General features: G+C 39.7%; 1 protein-coding gene across 1 annotated transcript; it reads right to left on the bottom strand.

Annotated features, from left to right (window-relative positions):
• Nucleotides 1-1,963: 1,963 nt before the first annotated feature.
• CXHXorf66 (chromosome X CXorf66 homolog) lies at nucleotides 1,964-5,179 on the bottom strand. Its single transcript, XM_059385969.1, has 4 exons — nucleotides 5,092-5,179; nucleotides 4,054-4,210; nucleotides 2,546-2,774; nucleotides 1,964-2,215 (listed from the first exon to the last, which is right to left on the bottom strand). Exons 1-4 carry the CDS (start codon nucleotides 5,177-5,179, stop codon nucleotides 1,964-1,966), a joined length of 726 nt encoding a protein of 241 aa, XP_059241952.1.
• Nucleotides 5,180-15,289: the final 10,110 nt, after the last annotated feature.

The following is a 15,289-nucleotide window of genomic DNA, read 5'->3' as shown; positions in this document are numbered from 1 at the left end:
TGTGCCTACTTGTGATCTCTCTCTCTGTCAAATAAATAAATAAAATCTTTTAAAAAAAGAAAAAGAAAAAAGAAAAAAGCGAGAGAGAAGAATGGAGTAAGTTACCATGAGAAATGAGACAATGCTGCAAGAAAGCCAGGAAATGGAGGTTTGGGACCCTCTTACTTAAATCAGGACATTGCCAAGAAGTACTAAAGACTATCTGTTACAGTGATAGGACTTAGTTATTTTAATTATTAGTTTGGGCAAGTTTCCACTGGTAAACTTTTTTTTTTTTTTTTTTGGCTAAAGTTCTTCTGTGGCTCATGGTACATATTTTTATTACTTATTCTTTACTGGCTTTATATATGCAGCCCCCATTAATTTATTAGAATTTTGTACATTGAATAAGCTTCAAATATTCTGTAGACTTCTACTCTATAATTAAATGTGGTTTAGAAGGGAACATAGATACCCAGGCAGATAACTTGTTCTTAAGATGTCATTGTCATTGGTTGTCACTGGTAGTTAGTCATTTTAACTAGATATTAATATTCACAGATTTTAAAGTATTACAAATCTCTAGGCTTCCAAATGGGAAAGGGAATAGAGCTTAGATTATTTGGTTTTGCCTCCTAAGATGCTGGTTCAATTTAAACTGAAACCATACAATTTCAACTTTTACTATTTTCCAGGCTACTAACAACTCAGATTAACTCTAAAATCTTTGCACAATATGAAGCGAGATTAGCCAGTGAAATTGTAATTTTGAAATTTAGCGTCAGATATTGTCAAATGCTGATCAGATCATCTGAACAGAGCAGCCACTAAAAAAAAAAATTAGGAGATGGATGGGGAAATTTGAATACTGACTGGATAATTGTTATTAAAGAATTATTGTTAATTTTTAGGTGAAATAATGGTAGTGTGTGCATGTACTTTTTTAAAAGATTTTTTTAAAGATTTCATTTATTTATTTGACAGATATCACAAGTAGGCAGAGAGGCACGCAGAGAGAGAGTGGGGGAAACAGGTTCCCTGCTCAGCAGAGAGCCCAATGTGGGGCTCGATTCCACCACCCCCAGATCATGACCCGAGCCAAAGGCAGAGGATTAACCCACTGAGCCACCCAGGTGCCCCATGTACTTGTTTTTAAAGTAATCTCTACACCCAACATGGAGCTCAAACTCAAAACCCCAAGATCAAGAGTCACGTGCTCCATTAACAGAGCCAGCCAGGCGCCCCGTGTGTATGTATTTTTAGAAAAGTCATTATCATTAGAGATATAAATGGGAAGGGGAATGGATAAGAGTATAAATGAAATAAGATTGGCTGCATAATGATAACTTGAATCTGAGCAGTGCTTACATGGCATTCATTATACTGCTCACTCTATCTATCTACTCTTGTGTATGTTTGAACTTTTTAAAATAGTAGACAGTTTAAAATTTTAATCAGAACTTTCACTTGTATTCGTGAATTTTAAAAAGACCAGGGTTTTCTAACCCAGAAAAATTCTAACCCTTTATAGTTTGTCTTTTTAAAAAGGGCAATACCAGTAGGAAATCAAGTCCATGGCACCTACAGTGCTTTTTATTTATTTATATCTATTTTATTTTTGTTAATGTGACCTGATTAATTTTATTGAGTTCAGTATTTCTTTTTTTTTAAAGATTTTATTTATTTATTTGACAGAGAGAGTTCACAAGTAAGCAGAGAGTCAGGCAGAGAAAGAGAGGGGAAAGCAGGCTCCCCACCGAGCAGAGACCCCAATGCGGGACTCGATCCCAGGACCCTGAGATCATGACCTGAGCCTAAGGCAGAGGCTTTAACCCACTGAGCCACCCAGGTGCCCCGCCATCAGGGTTTTTAAAGGATAATGAGCATCAAATAGTTGGTGTAAGTTTGCTTTTTCACATGTGGTTTTTATTTTTATTGAGTTCTTAGTTATGATGGCTGCTTTTAGGGATGACTTTACTTCATTTTATGTGCAGATAATGGTTATCTCCCTATCACTGTCATCGCTGTTGATTGTGATATCACTGCTACTCACATTGCCACAGAGTAATACATTGTCTCTGTAATCGCCCTTATGACAGGACTTGGAAAAAGACTGCACTTCGCTTGAAACAGGTGAGTTTTGAACATTACTATTCTTTGCCTCAGAAATATTATTGACCAAAGGTTCAGAAGAATTTCTGCAAACAAGGCATTTTTCCTCATAGTATTGACAAGACTTGATTAACCGAGGCCTAGTTGACGTGCCTGCCTTACCTGTCCTTTTTAGATTACGATGTCTAGAGGATCTGGTTAGTTTCTGTAAACTGGATTGCCTGGGTGGTGAGATTTGCTTTTGTGGACTGGGGGGCTTGGCTGTTCTGACTGGATATTGTAGAAGGGCTGGCCAAGGCAGCCTCTTTGCCTTATTTGGATAGGATGAACAGGACTGACTCCCTAGCTTATGGGCATGAACTTGCTTTTGGGGCTTTTTTAGATTGTGTGTTCTATCTGACTTTCTAGGGTGGGATGACCTGGATATTTTTTGTGGCCTTGGTGGCTTTTTTACCTTTTCTGGACTAGATGATATACATTGCTTTCCTGGACTCAAGGACCTCCTTAACTTTTCTGCACTGGATGGTATGGATGACTTTTCTGGACTTGAGGGCACAGAAAGCTTGTCTATACTAGATAGCACGGACTGTTTTTCTAGAATGCATGGACTGGCTATCTTGGATTCACTGAATGATATTTTGGATGATCTGGACGACTTGGTTGTCACATCTTCTTTCCTGACCCTGAAAATATAGAAAATTCGGCGTATGACATCTTAAAACAAAAGAGTACTGTTGCTATCACCAGAAAACACAGGTTACTATGTCAGTTTAGAGTTTTGGTCATTTTTTTGGCTCTAGTAGAAAAACTGAACACAGTAAGAATTGGAGTGTGATAAAAGCTATGACTTGGGTTAATAGATATGAACTCATGCTGAATACTTTTTTATTTTCTCGAGAGTATTTTTACTATTTCAGATGCATTGATAACCATATAGCCTACATATGGAATTCCAACAAAGTCTACTGTTGAGAAGGAGAAAGAGAGCTTCACTTATTCTAGAAATTAAACTTTAAAAAAGTCACAGGTTGGGGCACCTGAGTGGCTCAGTCAGTTAAGCATCTGACTTTGGCTCAGGTCATGATCCCAGGGTCCTGGGATGGAGCCCTACTGCAGGCTCCCTGCTCAGTGGGGAGTCTACTTCTCTCTCTCCTGCCCCACCCCCTCATGCTTTTCCTCTCAAATAAATAAAATATTTTTTAAAAGAGTGACAGGTTAACATGCAACTCATACACAACTGTCACTACTTGTCATAAGGAAAAAATAAACTCTTTAGACCGGATTCAGTGTTTCCTATCATATTTACACTGTCAAGTTATCGGTCCATGCATATTCATATTCACAATATTCCTCTAAAACTAAAGAAATACAGCTCTGGGGTACTTTAGTCATCGGTCCTTACATTGGGAAATTTTTAGGGAAGCACTAGATCAGGGCCAACCTGATCCTCCTATGTGAAAGGCAGGGAGTGAGACAGGGACAGCAGTGAATAATTTTTGCTATTATGTCTTCAAATGGTAGATTATCCAAAATGTTTTGTTGGTTTTGGAATGCAGAGACCCATCTCCCTCTCCCCTTCTTTTTTTTTTTTTTCTTTTCAAGTTATGTATTTAAATTCTAGTTAGGTAGCGTACAGTGCAGTATCAGTTTTAGTCTCTCCCGTTCTTTATTCTCCCTGTCTTATTTGGATAGTCAAGCCTCTTTTCCTAGACTCAATTTGTAATGAAATTTATAGCCTGGGGCTCAGCTGAACCCTCAGTAGGAGACAGCTTTAGAATACACTAAACTTGATAACGTACTTGAGAATATTTAAGAGCTAATATTATTGAAGTAAAGGTATCCACCCACAAGATGAGCTCTTTAGAAGTCTGGGGTTAACGTTAAGTAACCACGAAAACAATGAGATCTCCACTATATGTATACACACAACTTTCATTCTTAATTTAAGGGTGTAAAACTTACGTTCCTGCTTTGGGTGCATCGTCGCTCATACAATTGTAATGGAGAAAACAAAAACAGGTGAAGACAAAAGCTATGATCATAATACCAATTACGATAACGAGTAGACGTCTCCTAAAGTTGTCCATTTTAATCTCCGTTGGTTGAACGTGCTTAGCCCCTGCCAAAGAGATGGTTTCACCAGAAAATGTGTTAGGTAACCCAGTTTTCTTCCATTTGATAGTGGTTTGCTACTAAAAGGTCAAAATCAAGTCTTTTCATCAGTGATTTCTTTTTTTTTTTTTTTAAAGATTTTATTTATTTATTTGACAGAGAGAGATCACAAGTAGGCAGAGAGGCAGGCAGAGAGAGAGGAGGAAGCAGGCTCCCTGCTGAGCAGAGAGCCCGATGCGGGACTCGATCCCAGAACCCTGAGATCATGACCTGAGCTGAAGGAAGCGGCTTAACCCACTGAGCCACCCAGGCGCCCCTCATCAGTGATTTCTTAAAGCATGATAAGTTTCCCATTGTCATTTTCCTCCCTCTATCACATCCTCCAGCCACAATCTAGATGCTAAATCTGGGAATCATCACTGGCCAATCAGTACAATTCCCTTGGTTACCCCTGCATCATGGCTTACTCACCTCATTGCCTAGGTTTTTGAGTGTATGTATGTCTTGCACATGTGAATGCACTTGAGTGTTAATGTTTGTGTGTGAATGTGTATGGTGGAAAAAAGGGTAGGACAAGAAAAAACTCTTTTTGAAGCCTACTATATGTTAGGGGCCATGCCAGATTAGTTGAGGGCAGGGGTTAGTGGATTTGGGTGGGGAAGGGGAGTGAAGGGGGACAGTATCTCTATACCCTATGCTTCTATATTTCTTGAATTTTCCACACAGAAGTAAAACTCTCAGATGTTCTCCTAGAAATTCTTAAAGACCTACTAATGGTAACATCAAAGAAACAGCAGATTTCTTAAACACAGCTAGCTTGTCTAATTAAGGCTCGAGTGCATAATATAATAGATCCTAATTTCTAAGTTTTAAGGGTTAGGCACATACCTGTAGTAGAAGAACCATCACTTTGGTTTGTATTTAAACAACTGTTTATCCAAATGGACAAAAGTAGGACATAAATAAAAAGATTCATGTCCAGGGATTTGTTCAAATGTTTTTTTCTACCAAGGAAACTACTGAATTTGGTATGATTCAGCCTGTTCTAGAAGTTTATGACATCATTATCATTTTGTGTCATATTGTGACAACATAATCTCACCATGGAGAAGCCAGAGCTTCTCTGTATAAATACTGCCAAATGATTTTTAACAATTTATTTCTCCACATCAAATATTCTACCAAATGCAAATCAAGAAGGTTTGGGGCATTATTAAAAGCACAGAGGGAGATATTTAGAAAAGATAGGGAAAATGGGATTTCTTTAGCTACTGAAGAACTGCTTCTCCTTATTAAATGATAAGGAGGCAATTTGCAGCTTTGTAGTAATTCTTAAGTGTTATAGGAGTTAAATCATCCTGTAGTATAAGTCTATATGATTTTTTTTCTTAACAAAATTAAGATATTATAAAGCAGTAGTAATTAAAACAGTATGGTACTGGCATAAAAATAGACACATAGATTCGATGGAGTAGAACAGAAAACCCAGAAATAGAACCACAGTTATATGGTCAATTAATCTTTGATAAAGGAGGAATGAATATACAATGGGAAAGCTGGATAGCCACATGCAAAAGAATGAAACTGGACCACTTTCTTTCACCACACACAAAAATAAACTCAAAATGGATGAAAGACCTAAATGTGAGACCTGAATCCATTAAAATCCTCGAGGAGAGCATAGGCCATAATCTCTCTGAAACTGACTACAGCAACACTTTTCTAGATAAGTCTCTGGAGGCAAAGGAAATAAAAGCAAAAATAAACTACTGGAACTACATAAAAATAAAAACTTCTGCACAGTGAAGGAAACAATAAAAAAAAAAAAAACCTAAAAAGTCAACCTACTGAATGGGAGAAGATATTTGCAAATGATTTATCCAGTAAAAGGTTAGTATCCAAAATATATAAAGAACTTAGACAACTCAACACCCACAAAACAAATAATCCAATTAAAATATGGACAGAAGACATGAAAAGACATTTCTCCAAAGAAGACCTCCAGATGGCCAACAGACACATGAAAAAATGTTCAACATCACTCATCAGAGGGAGCTGCAAATCAAAACTACAATGAAATATCATCTCATAGCTGTCAGAATGTCGAAAATGAAAAACACAAGAAACAACAAGTATTGGCAAGGTTATAGAGAAAAAGGAACTGTTCCTCTTGCACTGTTGGTGGGAATGCAAACTGCTGCAGCCACCGTGGAAAACAATATGGAGGTGCCTCAAAAATTAGAAATAGAACTACCCTATAATCCAATCATTGCAGTACTGGGTATTTCCCCCCAAAATACAAAGACACTAATTCGAAGGGATACAAGCACCCCTATGTTTCTTGCTGCATTATTTACAATAGCCAAACTATGGAAGCAGCCCAAGTGTCCATTGATAGATGAATGGATAACGAAGAGGTAGGGTGTGTGTGTGTGTGTGTGTGTGTGTGTGTGTGTATGTATACATACATAAGTACAATGAGATATTATTCAACTATAAAAAAAGAATGAAATCTTACCATTTGCAACTACATGGATGGAGCTAGAGAATATAATGCTAAGTGAAATAAGTCAGAAAAAGACAAATATAATATGATCTCACTCATATGTGGAACTTAAGATTAAAACAGATGAACCTATGGGAAGGGGGAAAAGAAAAAAAGAACAGGACTGCTTTTGCTCTCTCCCACAGATTTTTTTTAAATTTTTTAAATTTATTTTCAACATAACAGTATTCATTGTTTTTGCACCACACCCAATGCTCCATGCAGTCCGTGCCCTCCCTAATACCCACCACCTGGTTCCCCCGACCTCCCACCCCCCGCCCCTTCAAACCCCTCAGATTGTTTTTCAGAGTCCACAGTCTCTCATGATTCACCTCCCCTTCCAATTTCCCTCAACTCCCTTCTCCTCTCCATCTCCCTATGTCCTCCATGTTATTTGTTATGCTCCACAAATAAGTGAAACCATATGATAATTCACTCTCTCTGCTTGACTTATTTCACTCAGCATAATCTCTTCCAGTCCCGTCCGTGTTGCTACAAAAGTTGGGTATTCATCCGTTCTGATGGAGGCATAATACTCCATAGTGTATATGGACCACATCTTCCTTATCCATTCGTCCGTTGAAGGGCATCTTGGTCTTTCCACAGTTTGGCGGCCGTGGCCATTGCTGCTATAAACGTTGGGGTACAGATGGCCCTTCTTTTCACTACATCTGTATCTTTGGGGTTAATACCCAGTAGTGCAGACTCTTAACTATAGAGGACAAACTGATGGTTACCAGAGGGGAAGTAGATGGGGGGATGGGTGAAATAGGGGATGGGGATTAAACAGTACACTTATCATGATGGAAAAAAATAATAAAATGATAAGAAAGGATGAAAGGAAATTAAAAGTTACAATTCATATCAAGGTTTGGTATGATACAGAGAATCTCATTTTTTCCTCAAGATCTCATCTTTTCCTTGTGAACTATTAAATTTCAGAGTGCCCAAAACTATTCTTTAATAATACAGTAACTGTTTTTTTACTTAATAATAAATTGTAATGAGGCACCTGCGTGGCTCAGTCAGTTAAGTGTCCGACTCTTTGATTTTGGCTCCGGCCTCACGATCTCAGGGTCCAGCCCCACATGGGGCTCAGTGCAGGGTTTGGAGTCTGCTTAAGATTCTCTTTCTCGGGGCGCCTGGGTGGCTCAGTGGGTTGAAGCCTCTGCCTTCGGCTCGGGTCATGATCTCAGGGTCCTGGGATGGAGCCCCACATGGTGCTCTCTGCTCAGCAGGGAGCCTGCTTCCCTTCCTCTCTGCCTGCCTCTCTGCCTACTTGTGATCTCTCTGTCAAATAAATAAAATCTTAAAAAAAAAAAAAAAGATTCTCTTTCTCCTTCTCCCTCTCACCCCCCCAACTGTAATGATTAGTGAACGCCAGTGAAAGTAATGATGTCTGTAGTTAATATAAGGCAGATTAGAAATCAGTGTTCTTTTTTGAAAAGAGATTTTATTTTAAAGTAATCTCTATACCCAAAGTGGGACACAAACTTAGAACCCCGAGATCAAGAGTTGCACACTCTACTCACTAAGCCAGCCAGGCGCCCCTAAACCTTAGTGTTCTTAATGTTTTGGAATTAATGTTGAAAAGCTGAAATTCATTCTTTTTTATAAACTTGACTGCCACACTGAGCATATCTGTGTATTGCTCCCTTAAAATGTTCAATTTTTGTATGCTGATTAGAAGCTGTCTGTATTCAACCCCTCTATTGTTAATTCTGAAGTGTTATTTACACGTTGTTATGGTGCACCTTACCTTGGTTCCCTTTTATGTGTATTAAATCTACCAACTGACAGAATAAACACCAGGTAAATCAAAGAGCTGCCTTTGTTCTGTGTGATTGTTATGCAAAGCAGCTAAAGCTGCCACAAGTCTCCAGAACTAAGCCTGACTGTGTGCAAGTATCTAGGGGAAAGCATAACCCTCCCCAGGGTGACTATCTATATTTGCCAATGTACAAGTCCCCAAATATACTGTTTGAAAGGCAATTTAATGTTTTGGCAAAAAAATATTACTGAGGGACTGGATCTTGTCAATTTTCCTAAGCCAAAGTATCCACTCACAAAATTTAAGTTTTTTTTTTTTTTAAGATTTTATTTACTTGTCAGAGAGAGAGAGAGCAAGCAGGCAGAGTGGCAAGCAGAGAAAGAGAGAGAAGCAGGCTCCCTGCTGAGCAAGGAGCCCTATGCAGGACTCCATCCCATAACCCTGGGATCATGACCTAAGCTGAAGGAAGCTGCTTAACCGACTGAGCCACCCAGGTGTCCCATCTTTCTTTTTTTAAAAAGATTTTATTTGTTTCTTCGAGATAGAATGTGAGTGTGAGAGAGTGAGAGAAGGCAAAAGCAGGGGGAAAGGGTAGAGGGTGAGGGAGAAGCAGACTCGCTACTGAGCAGGGAGCCCAATGCAGGGCTCTATCCCAGGACCCCAAGATCATGAGCTGAGCCAAAGGCAGATGCTTAACCAGGTGCTCCCAAATTTAAGTTTTCAAATAAAATGATTAAAATTAACTTTTCCCACCTCTCATACTTAAGTGACCTTATTTATCTGTCAGAAAAAAAAATATTAAGGTTTGAATAGTCCCTTAACCTTTTAATTGAGCTGCTGCTAACCATCAGGCTAAAGCTCAGTCCAGTCATTCATTTATTCAGCAAACATTTATGAAGTGTTCCTATGATGCCAGATACCATCCTTAATGCTACAGACCCCAAAACAAGCAAGATAAAAATTCCTGTACCTGTGGAACTTATATTCAAGTAGAAAATACAAGTAATTACAAGATAGTGTGAAGGGGGCTATATTTTGTTTTTAAGATTTTATTTATTTATTTGACAGACAGAGATCACAAGTAGGCAGAGAAGCAGGCAGAGAGAGAGGGGGAAGCAGTCTCCCTGCGAGCAGAGAGCCTGATTCGGGACTCGATCCCAGGACCCTGAGATCCCAGGACCCTGAGACCATGACCTGAGCCAAAGGCAGGGGCTTTAACCCACTGAGCCACCCAGGCGCCCCAAAGTGGCCTATATTAAGACTAAGCACAGTCCTTGGGGAAAGATCACTCTAACAATAATGAGAAAGTATGGATTAGAAGGAAACTCAGTCTGTTGGAGAGACCACAAGGAAGAAGAGAGAATGGTTACTATATTTGAGGTACTGAGGATAAAGATAAATGGATGAATTTTTAGAAATATTAAAGTGATTGAATTGACATGATTTGATTTGTGATTGTTCAAGGGAAGGAAAGGGAAGAGTTGAGGATAGCTCAGAATTCTGGCTCAAATAACTGAGTGACTGTTGGTCCTATTCATTGAGATAGAACACACAGGCTCAGTTGGAGCTTTGAGGAGAATGGGGGTAGTAGAGGCTGATGAGTTCAGTTTGGGTTATGTTGAGCTTAAGGTTTTTATGAGATATTCAAGTACACATGTCCAGAAGCCAGTTAAATATATGGACTTGAAATTCAGAAGATGGATTCAGGGTGGGAGTCATCAGCATCTGGAACAGGCTTCTTAGTTTTTGTGCCATTGGCAGTCTGGGGAAGCCTGTGAACCCCGTCTCAGAATATTTAAAAATGTACACAATGAAATGCATAGGATTATAAATGAAGTGAATTTTACTGAAAGACTTACCAAGTACAAAAATTGTGATGCAGGGGCGCCTGGGTGGCTCACTGGGTTAAAGCCTCTGCCTTTGGCTCGGGTGGTGATCCCCGGGTCCTGGGATCGAGCCCTGCGTCAGGCTCTCTGCTCGGCGGGGTACCTGCTTCCCTTCCTGTCTCTCTGCCTGCCTCTCTGCCTAGTTGTGATCTCTGCCTGTCAAATAAATGAGTAAAATCTTTAAAAAAAAAACTCTTATAAAAATTGTGATGTAATAATGCATCTAATTATTGACTCATTAAATAAAAAGATTTAGCAGTGGATCTAATAACTACTATGAACTAAAATAATGATAAACATAAAAATATTTTGAGATACTTGTAACAAATATATTAAGTTATATATGATTTCTAATAATGGCAAAGTCACATACTTTGGTTATACGACCATGGTTTGTTGCCTACATTCATAATTGGGAGAAATACTAAATTTTCATTAGAGATTGGTGAAAATAAAAAAAATCTGTTTTTACCCGTTCGGGTTTACAAATTGTCTGAATTTGATTCATGTACCCAAGTCAGAAACCCAGTCTAGAAGGTAACCGAAGCCCACTGGAATGGATATGAACCAAAGCCCACAGAAGGAGAGAAGATAGAGAGGGAAAAGTGCCTGGGACCAAACCCCAAGCAACCTCAACATTTAGAAATTGAGTGAAGGAATAAAAAGAATAAAAAAAGAAATTCCACATGATTTCACTCATATGTGAAATTTAAGAGACAAAACAAAGGAGCAAAGGAGAGAAGCAAACCAAGAAACTGACTCTTAAGGATAGAGAATGAAGTGATGGTTACCAGAGGGTGGGGGGTGGAGGCAAGAGTGAAATGGGGGAGGGGAGGAAGGAGGGCACTTGTGATGAGCATGCGGTGGTGTATGGAAGTGTTCAGTCTCCATACCGTACACCTGAAACTAGTATTACACTGTATGTGAACTAACTGGAATTTAAATAAAAACATAAAAAAAAAGGGGCAGAGAGGTAGGGAGGAAAACCAAGAAAGTATAAGGTCCTAGAAACCATGAGAAGAGAGTCGTTTAAGGTATAAGGAGTAGTCAACAATGAAAAATACTTCTCAGTGTCTTAAAAGAAATTAAAACAGATTGAATAATGAAAAGGTCACTAGTGATCTAGGCAAGAGTACTCTTATCTTGGAAAGATAAGAGCCGGAGGCCAGATTTCAATGGGTTGAAGAGTAATTGAGAGCTAAGTGACATCCGTTGGTGTAGACAGTTCTTTCAAGTTTGACTGCAAAGGGGGAAGATAGGGCCGTTGCTTAGAGGGGAATGGTAGCCCGAGGAAGAACATTCTGTATAATGGAAAAGCTCCAATAAAGCTCATGAGAAACAGCTAGTATGGGGGAAGGTGGTGCAGCCACGGAACAGGGAGATAGAGGCAGGCTCCTGGGGTGGGGTGGGGCAGTATAGAATGTGGTCGTCAGAACTTCACTGCTCCCAGGGGACAGAATTGCAGATCAAAGAGCTGTAATCTGATACAGACCCATTGAAGATGGGAGTAGGGAGAGGAATCCGGGGGAATTTCTATCTGATGGCTTCGGCTTTCCTAGTGAAGGACAAGGGAACTCATCCTTTGCGAGAAGAAGGGATAGAGGTTTGAGGACTGGGGAGAGTTGTGGATAGATTATATGGAGAACAGAAAGACTGAAGAAACTATCTGATGAGATATGGTTGGGACTTTTGCCCTTTCTCTGGCTTAATGAGAAAAATATGTTTCCCTTCAATGTTCAAGTGTTCCTATGGTACTTGATGTGTTTATTAAGCTAAAAAATTAATCAGCATAATGAATACTACTTGGGAAGTAACTAAGCGGTGCTACATAACGTAGCATTCAACTTTCTGGAAAGTTTCCCCTGACAACTATATTCTGTGGATATAAAAACTAATGGACCAGTACATACTGTTCAAGGAGCTGACTCATCCTGGAACTCTGTAGTTGAGGCTCTTAAAGCAGGGCAACCACAGCACCTTTGCTTGGTAGATGCTCCAGTCTCCCTTTGTTCAGCCTGTCCTCTGCCTGCCCTAATTTCAGCTTCACATATGGACAAGGACAGTCTATTTGTAGGATGTTTTCCCTGAAAGATGTGTGTGGTTGGAGGATTCTGTGGCAGTGGGGAATGCACTGGGCATTTTCTCAAATGGACTGGCTCTTTCAATTTTGTGTCACATGACAATAGTCATCCTCAAACATTTACTGAGGGTTTCTTAGGTGCTTTGGAGTTTCAGTGGTAGAGACAATTGAGGGGAGTGGGAAACAGACATTAAACAAAAACAAGAAATGACAGATACTGTAAAGGTACTGAGAAAGTCAGTAGCGAGTTAGATTTCATCAAGAAGGTCAGGGGAAGCTTTCCTAAGGAAGCAACACTGGGGCAGAGTTCTGAAATATGAGTGGGAGTGAATTGAGAGAAGAGAGAGAATATCCCAAGAGGTGGAGACACCTAGGCAAAGGCCCTGTGGTGAGAGGAAGTTGGAGAGCAAGTTGGAGGCCCCAAAAGAAGGTAAGAAAGTGGAGACTAGAGAAGTTTGGGCCTTGTAGGTCAACTTAAGTGCATTGGACACTTTATTCTAAGAATAGTGAGATTGCATTGAAGAGTTTCTGGCTTAGAGACTGACATGATAAGATCTGCATTTTAGAAAAATCACAATGGCTGTTGTATGGGGAATGGATTGGAGGGGCACAATAGGAGAAAGTAATAAGATAATTAGGAGGCTGTTACAGTGGTGATAGAAGATGGTGGCTTGAAGCATAGTAGTGGTGGTGAAGATGGAGAAAAATCGATGAATTTGAGAAATATTTTGATGGTGTGTAGGACTTGTTGGATTTGTTATGGGGCATGATGTACAGAGAGGTATCAAGGTTGATTACTCATTCAACAAAAAACTTGTCTGTTACGTGACCTGTCACATAAGCTTCGGTTAGGCACGCAGCATTCAAAAAGACATAGTCCCTACCTTCAAGGAGTTTGAAATCTAATGGGAGAGGCAGGTAAATAAGTAACCAGTCACTATGGCAGTACAGGTATGGAATGTCATGCAAGTATGATGTCACAGGAACAAACAGGAAGGGTATTCAGAGTGGGGACCCCTGGAGGAGATGACCCTTCTGCTGAGATGTGTGTGTGTGTGTGTGCGCACGCGCATGCGTGCACGTTAAGATTTTATTTATTTGAGAGAGAGAAAGAGAGAGAGCATGTGAGAACACACACAAGCAGGGGTGGGGGACAGAGCAGGAGGGAGAGGGAAAGGCAGGCTTCTCACTGAGCAGGGAGCCGCATGCCACCCAGGGCTGGATCCCAGGACCCTGAGATCATGACCTGAGCCAAAGGCAGACACTTAACCAACTGAGCCACCCAGGCGCCCCATGAGATGTGGTTTTAATTCATTTGGTTTTTTAATATGAATAGGAATGCCTTGAACCCCAAAAGGAGGAAAAGAACATTGCATTAGCAGGCAGATAAATCAACATGTGCAAAGCATGGTTGAGGGAATTTCTTTTCTATGTGGCCAAGATGAAGAATGTGGGGAGAGCGAGCAGGAAATGAAGCTGGAGCAGGTGAGCAGTGTGACCCTTACAAAAGGCTTTTCTTTAAGTCTTTCTCCTGTGATAAAAGGACATGGCTTATAAGGGTAGCAGTCTTTGAAATCATACTTCTGGGATCATTGGAATAGAACAAAATTTTAAATATTCTTTGGAAAATACAACTCACTTTTACCCTGAAGCTCTAAATAATTCTGCTCAAATGCCTTTTAACAGTATAAAGATTAGAAAATATTATTTTTATACCATGTTACATATCAATTGTATCTCCATAAAGATAGAAAACTAAAAAGGGAAGATTTCATTTTATTGCTTTTTAAATAAGATGATCTTAATTTAGTGCTTAAAAAGTGCAAGCATATATGTGTCAACTTTTTAAGATCAGTTCTTTTTCTAGTGATGGGGAGTTGGTAGACAATATCTTTTTTTAAACAATATTATTGACTATATTTTCTACGTCATTTCCATGACTTATTTATTGGACAGCTGGAAGTTTGTACCCTTCACTTATTTTGCCTATCCCCCAGCCTCTTAATTTAGCATAATACCCTCCCACTTCTGTCCATATTGTTGTACAAATGGAAAGATTTCATTCTTTTTTGTGACTGGGTAATATTTCATTACGTGTATGTATACATACCATATCTTTTCTAACCATTCCTCTGCTGAAGGACACTTAGGTGGCTTCCATGTCTTGGCTGCAATAATGATACAATAAAAATAGTGCATGTATCTTTTCAAATTAAGGTTTCATTTTCTTTGGGTAAATACCCAGAAGTGAAATTACTGGATCGTGTGGCATTTCTATTTTTAATTTTTTAAAAAATATTTTATTTATTTTTTTGACAGACAGAGATCACTAGTAGGCAGAGAGGCAGGCAGAGAGAGAGGAAGGGAAGCAGGCTCCCCTCCAAGCAGAGAGCCCGATGCGGGGCTCGATCCCAGGACCCAGGGACCATGACCTGAACTGAAGGCAGAGACTTGAACCCACTGAGCCACACAGGCTCCCATCTATTTTTAAATTTTTTTCAAGATTTTATTTATTTATTTGACACACAGAGAGAGAGCGAGAGCCCAAGAGAAGGGAACACAAGCAGGGGGAGCGGGAGATAGAGAAGCAGGCTTCCCGTATCTTTGTTCTGCAAGGCTATCCTTAACCTTGTCTACTTTAGGAACACTTTTGTAAAAGATTGATTTATTTCTTTGAGAGAGACAGAGAGTGTGTGATGTGTGTGGGGGGGTAGGGGCAGAGGGGGAGAATCTCAAGCAGACTCCCCACTGAGCACAAAGCAGGACTTGGGGCTTGTCATGACCCTGAGATCATGACCTGAGCA

This window comes from Mustela nigripes, chromosome X, assembly GCF_022355385.1.
Source record: "Mustela nigripes isolate SB6536 chromosome X, MUSNIG.SB6536, whole genome shotgun sequence".
Lineage (NCBI taxonomy): Eukaryota > Metazoa > Chordata > Mammalia > Carnivora > Mustelidae > Mustela > Mustela nigripes.
This window is presented reverse-complemented; position numbering and strand designations above follow the sequence as displayed.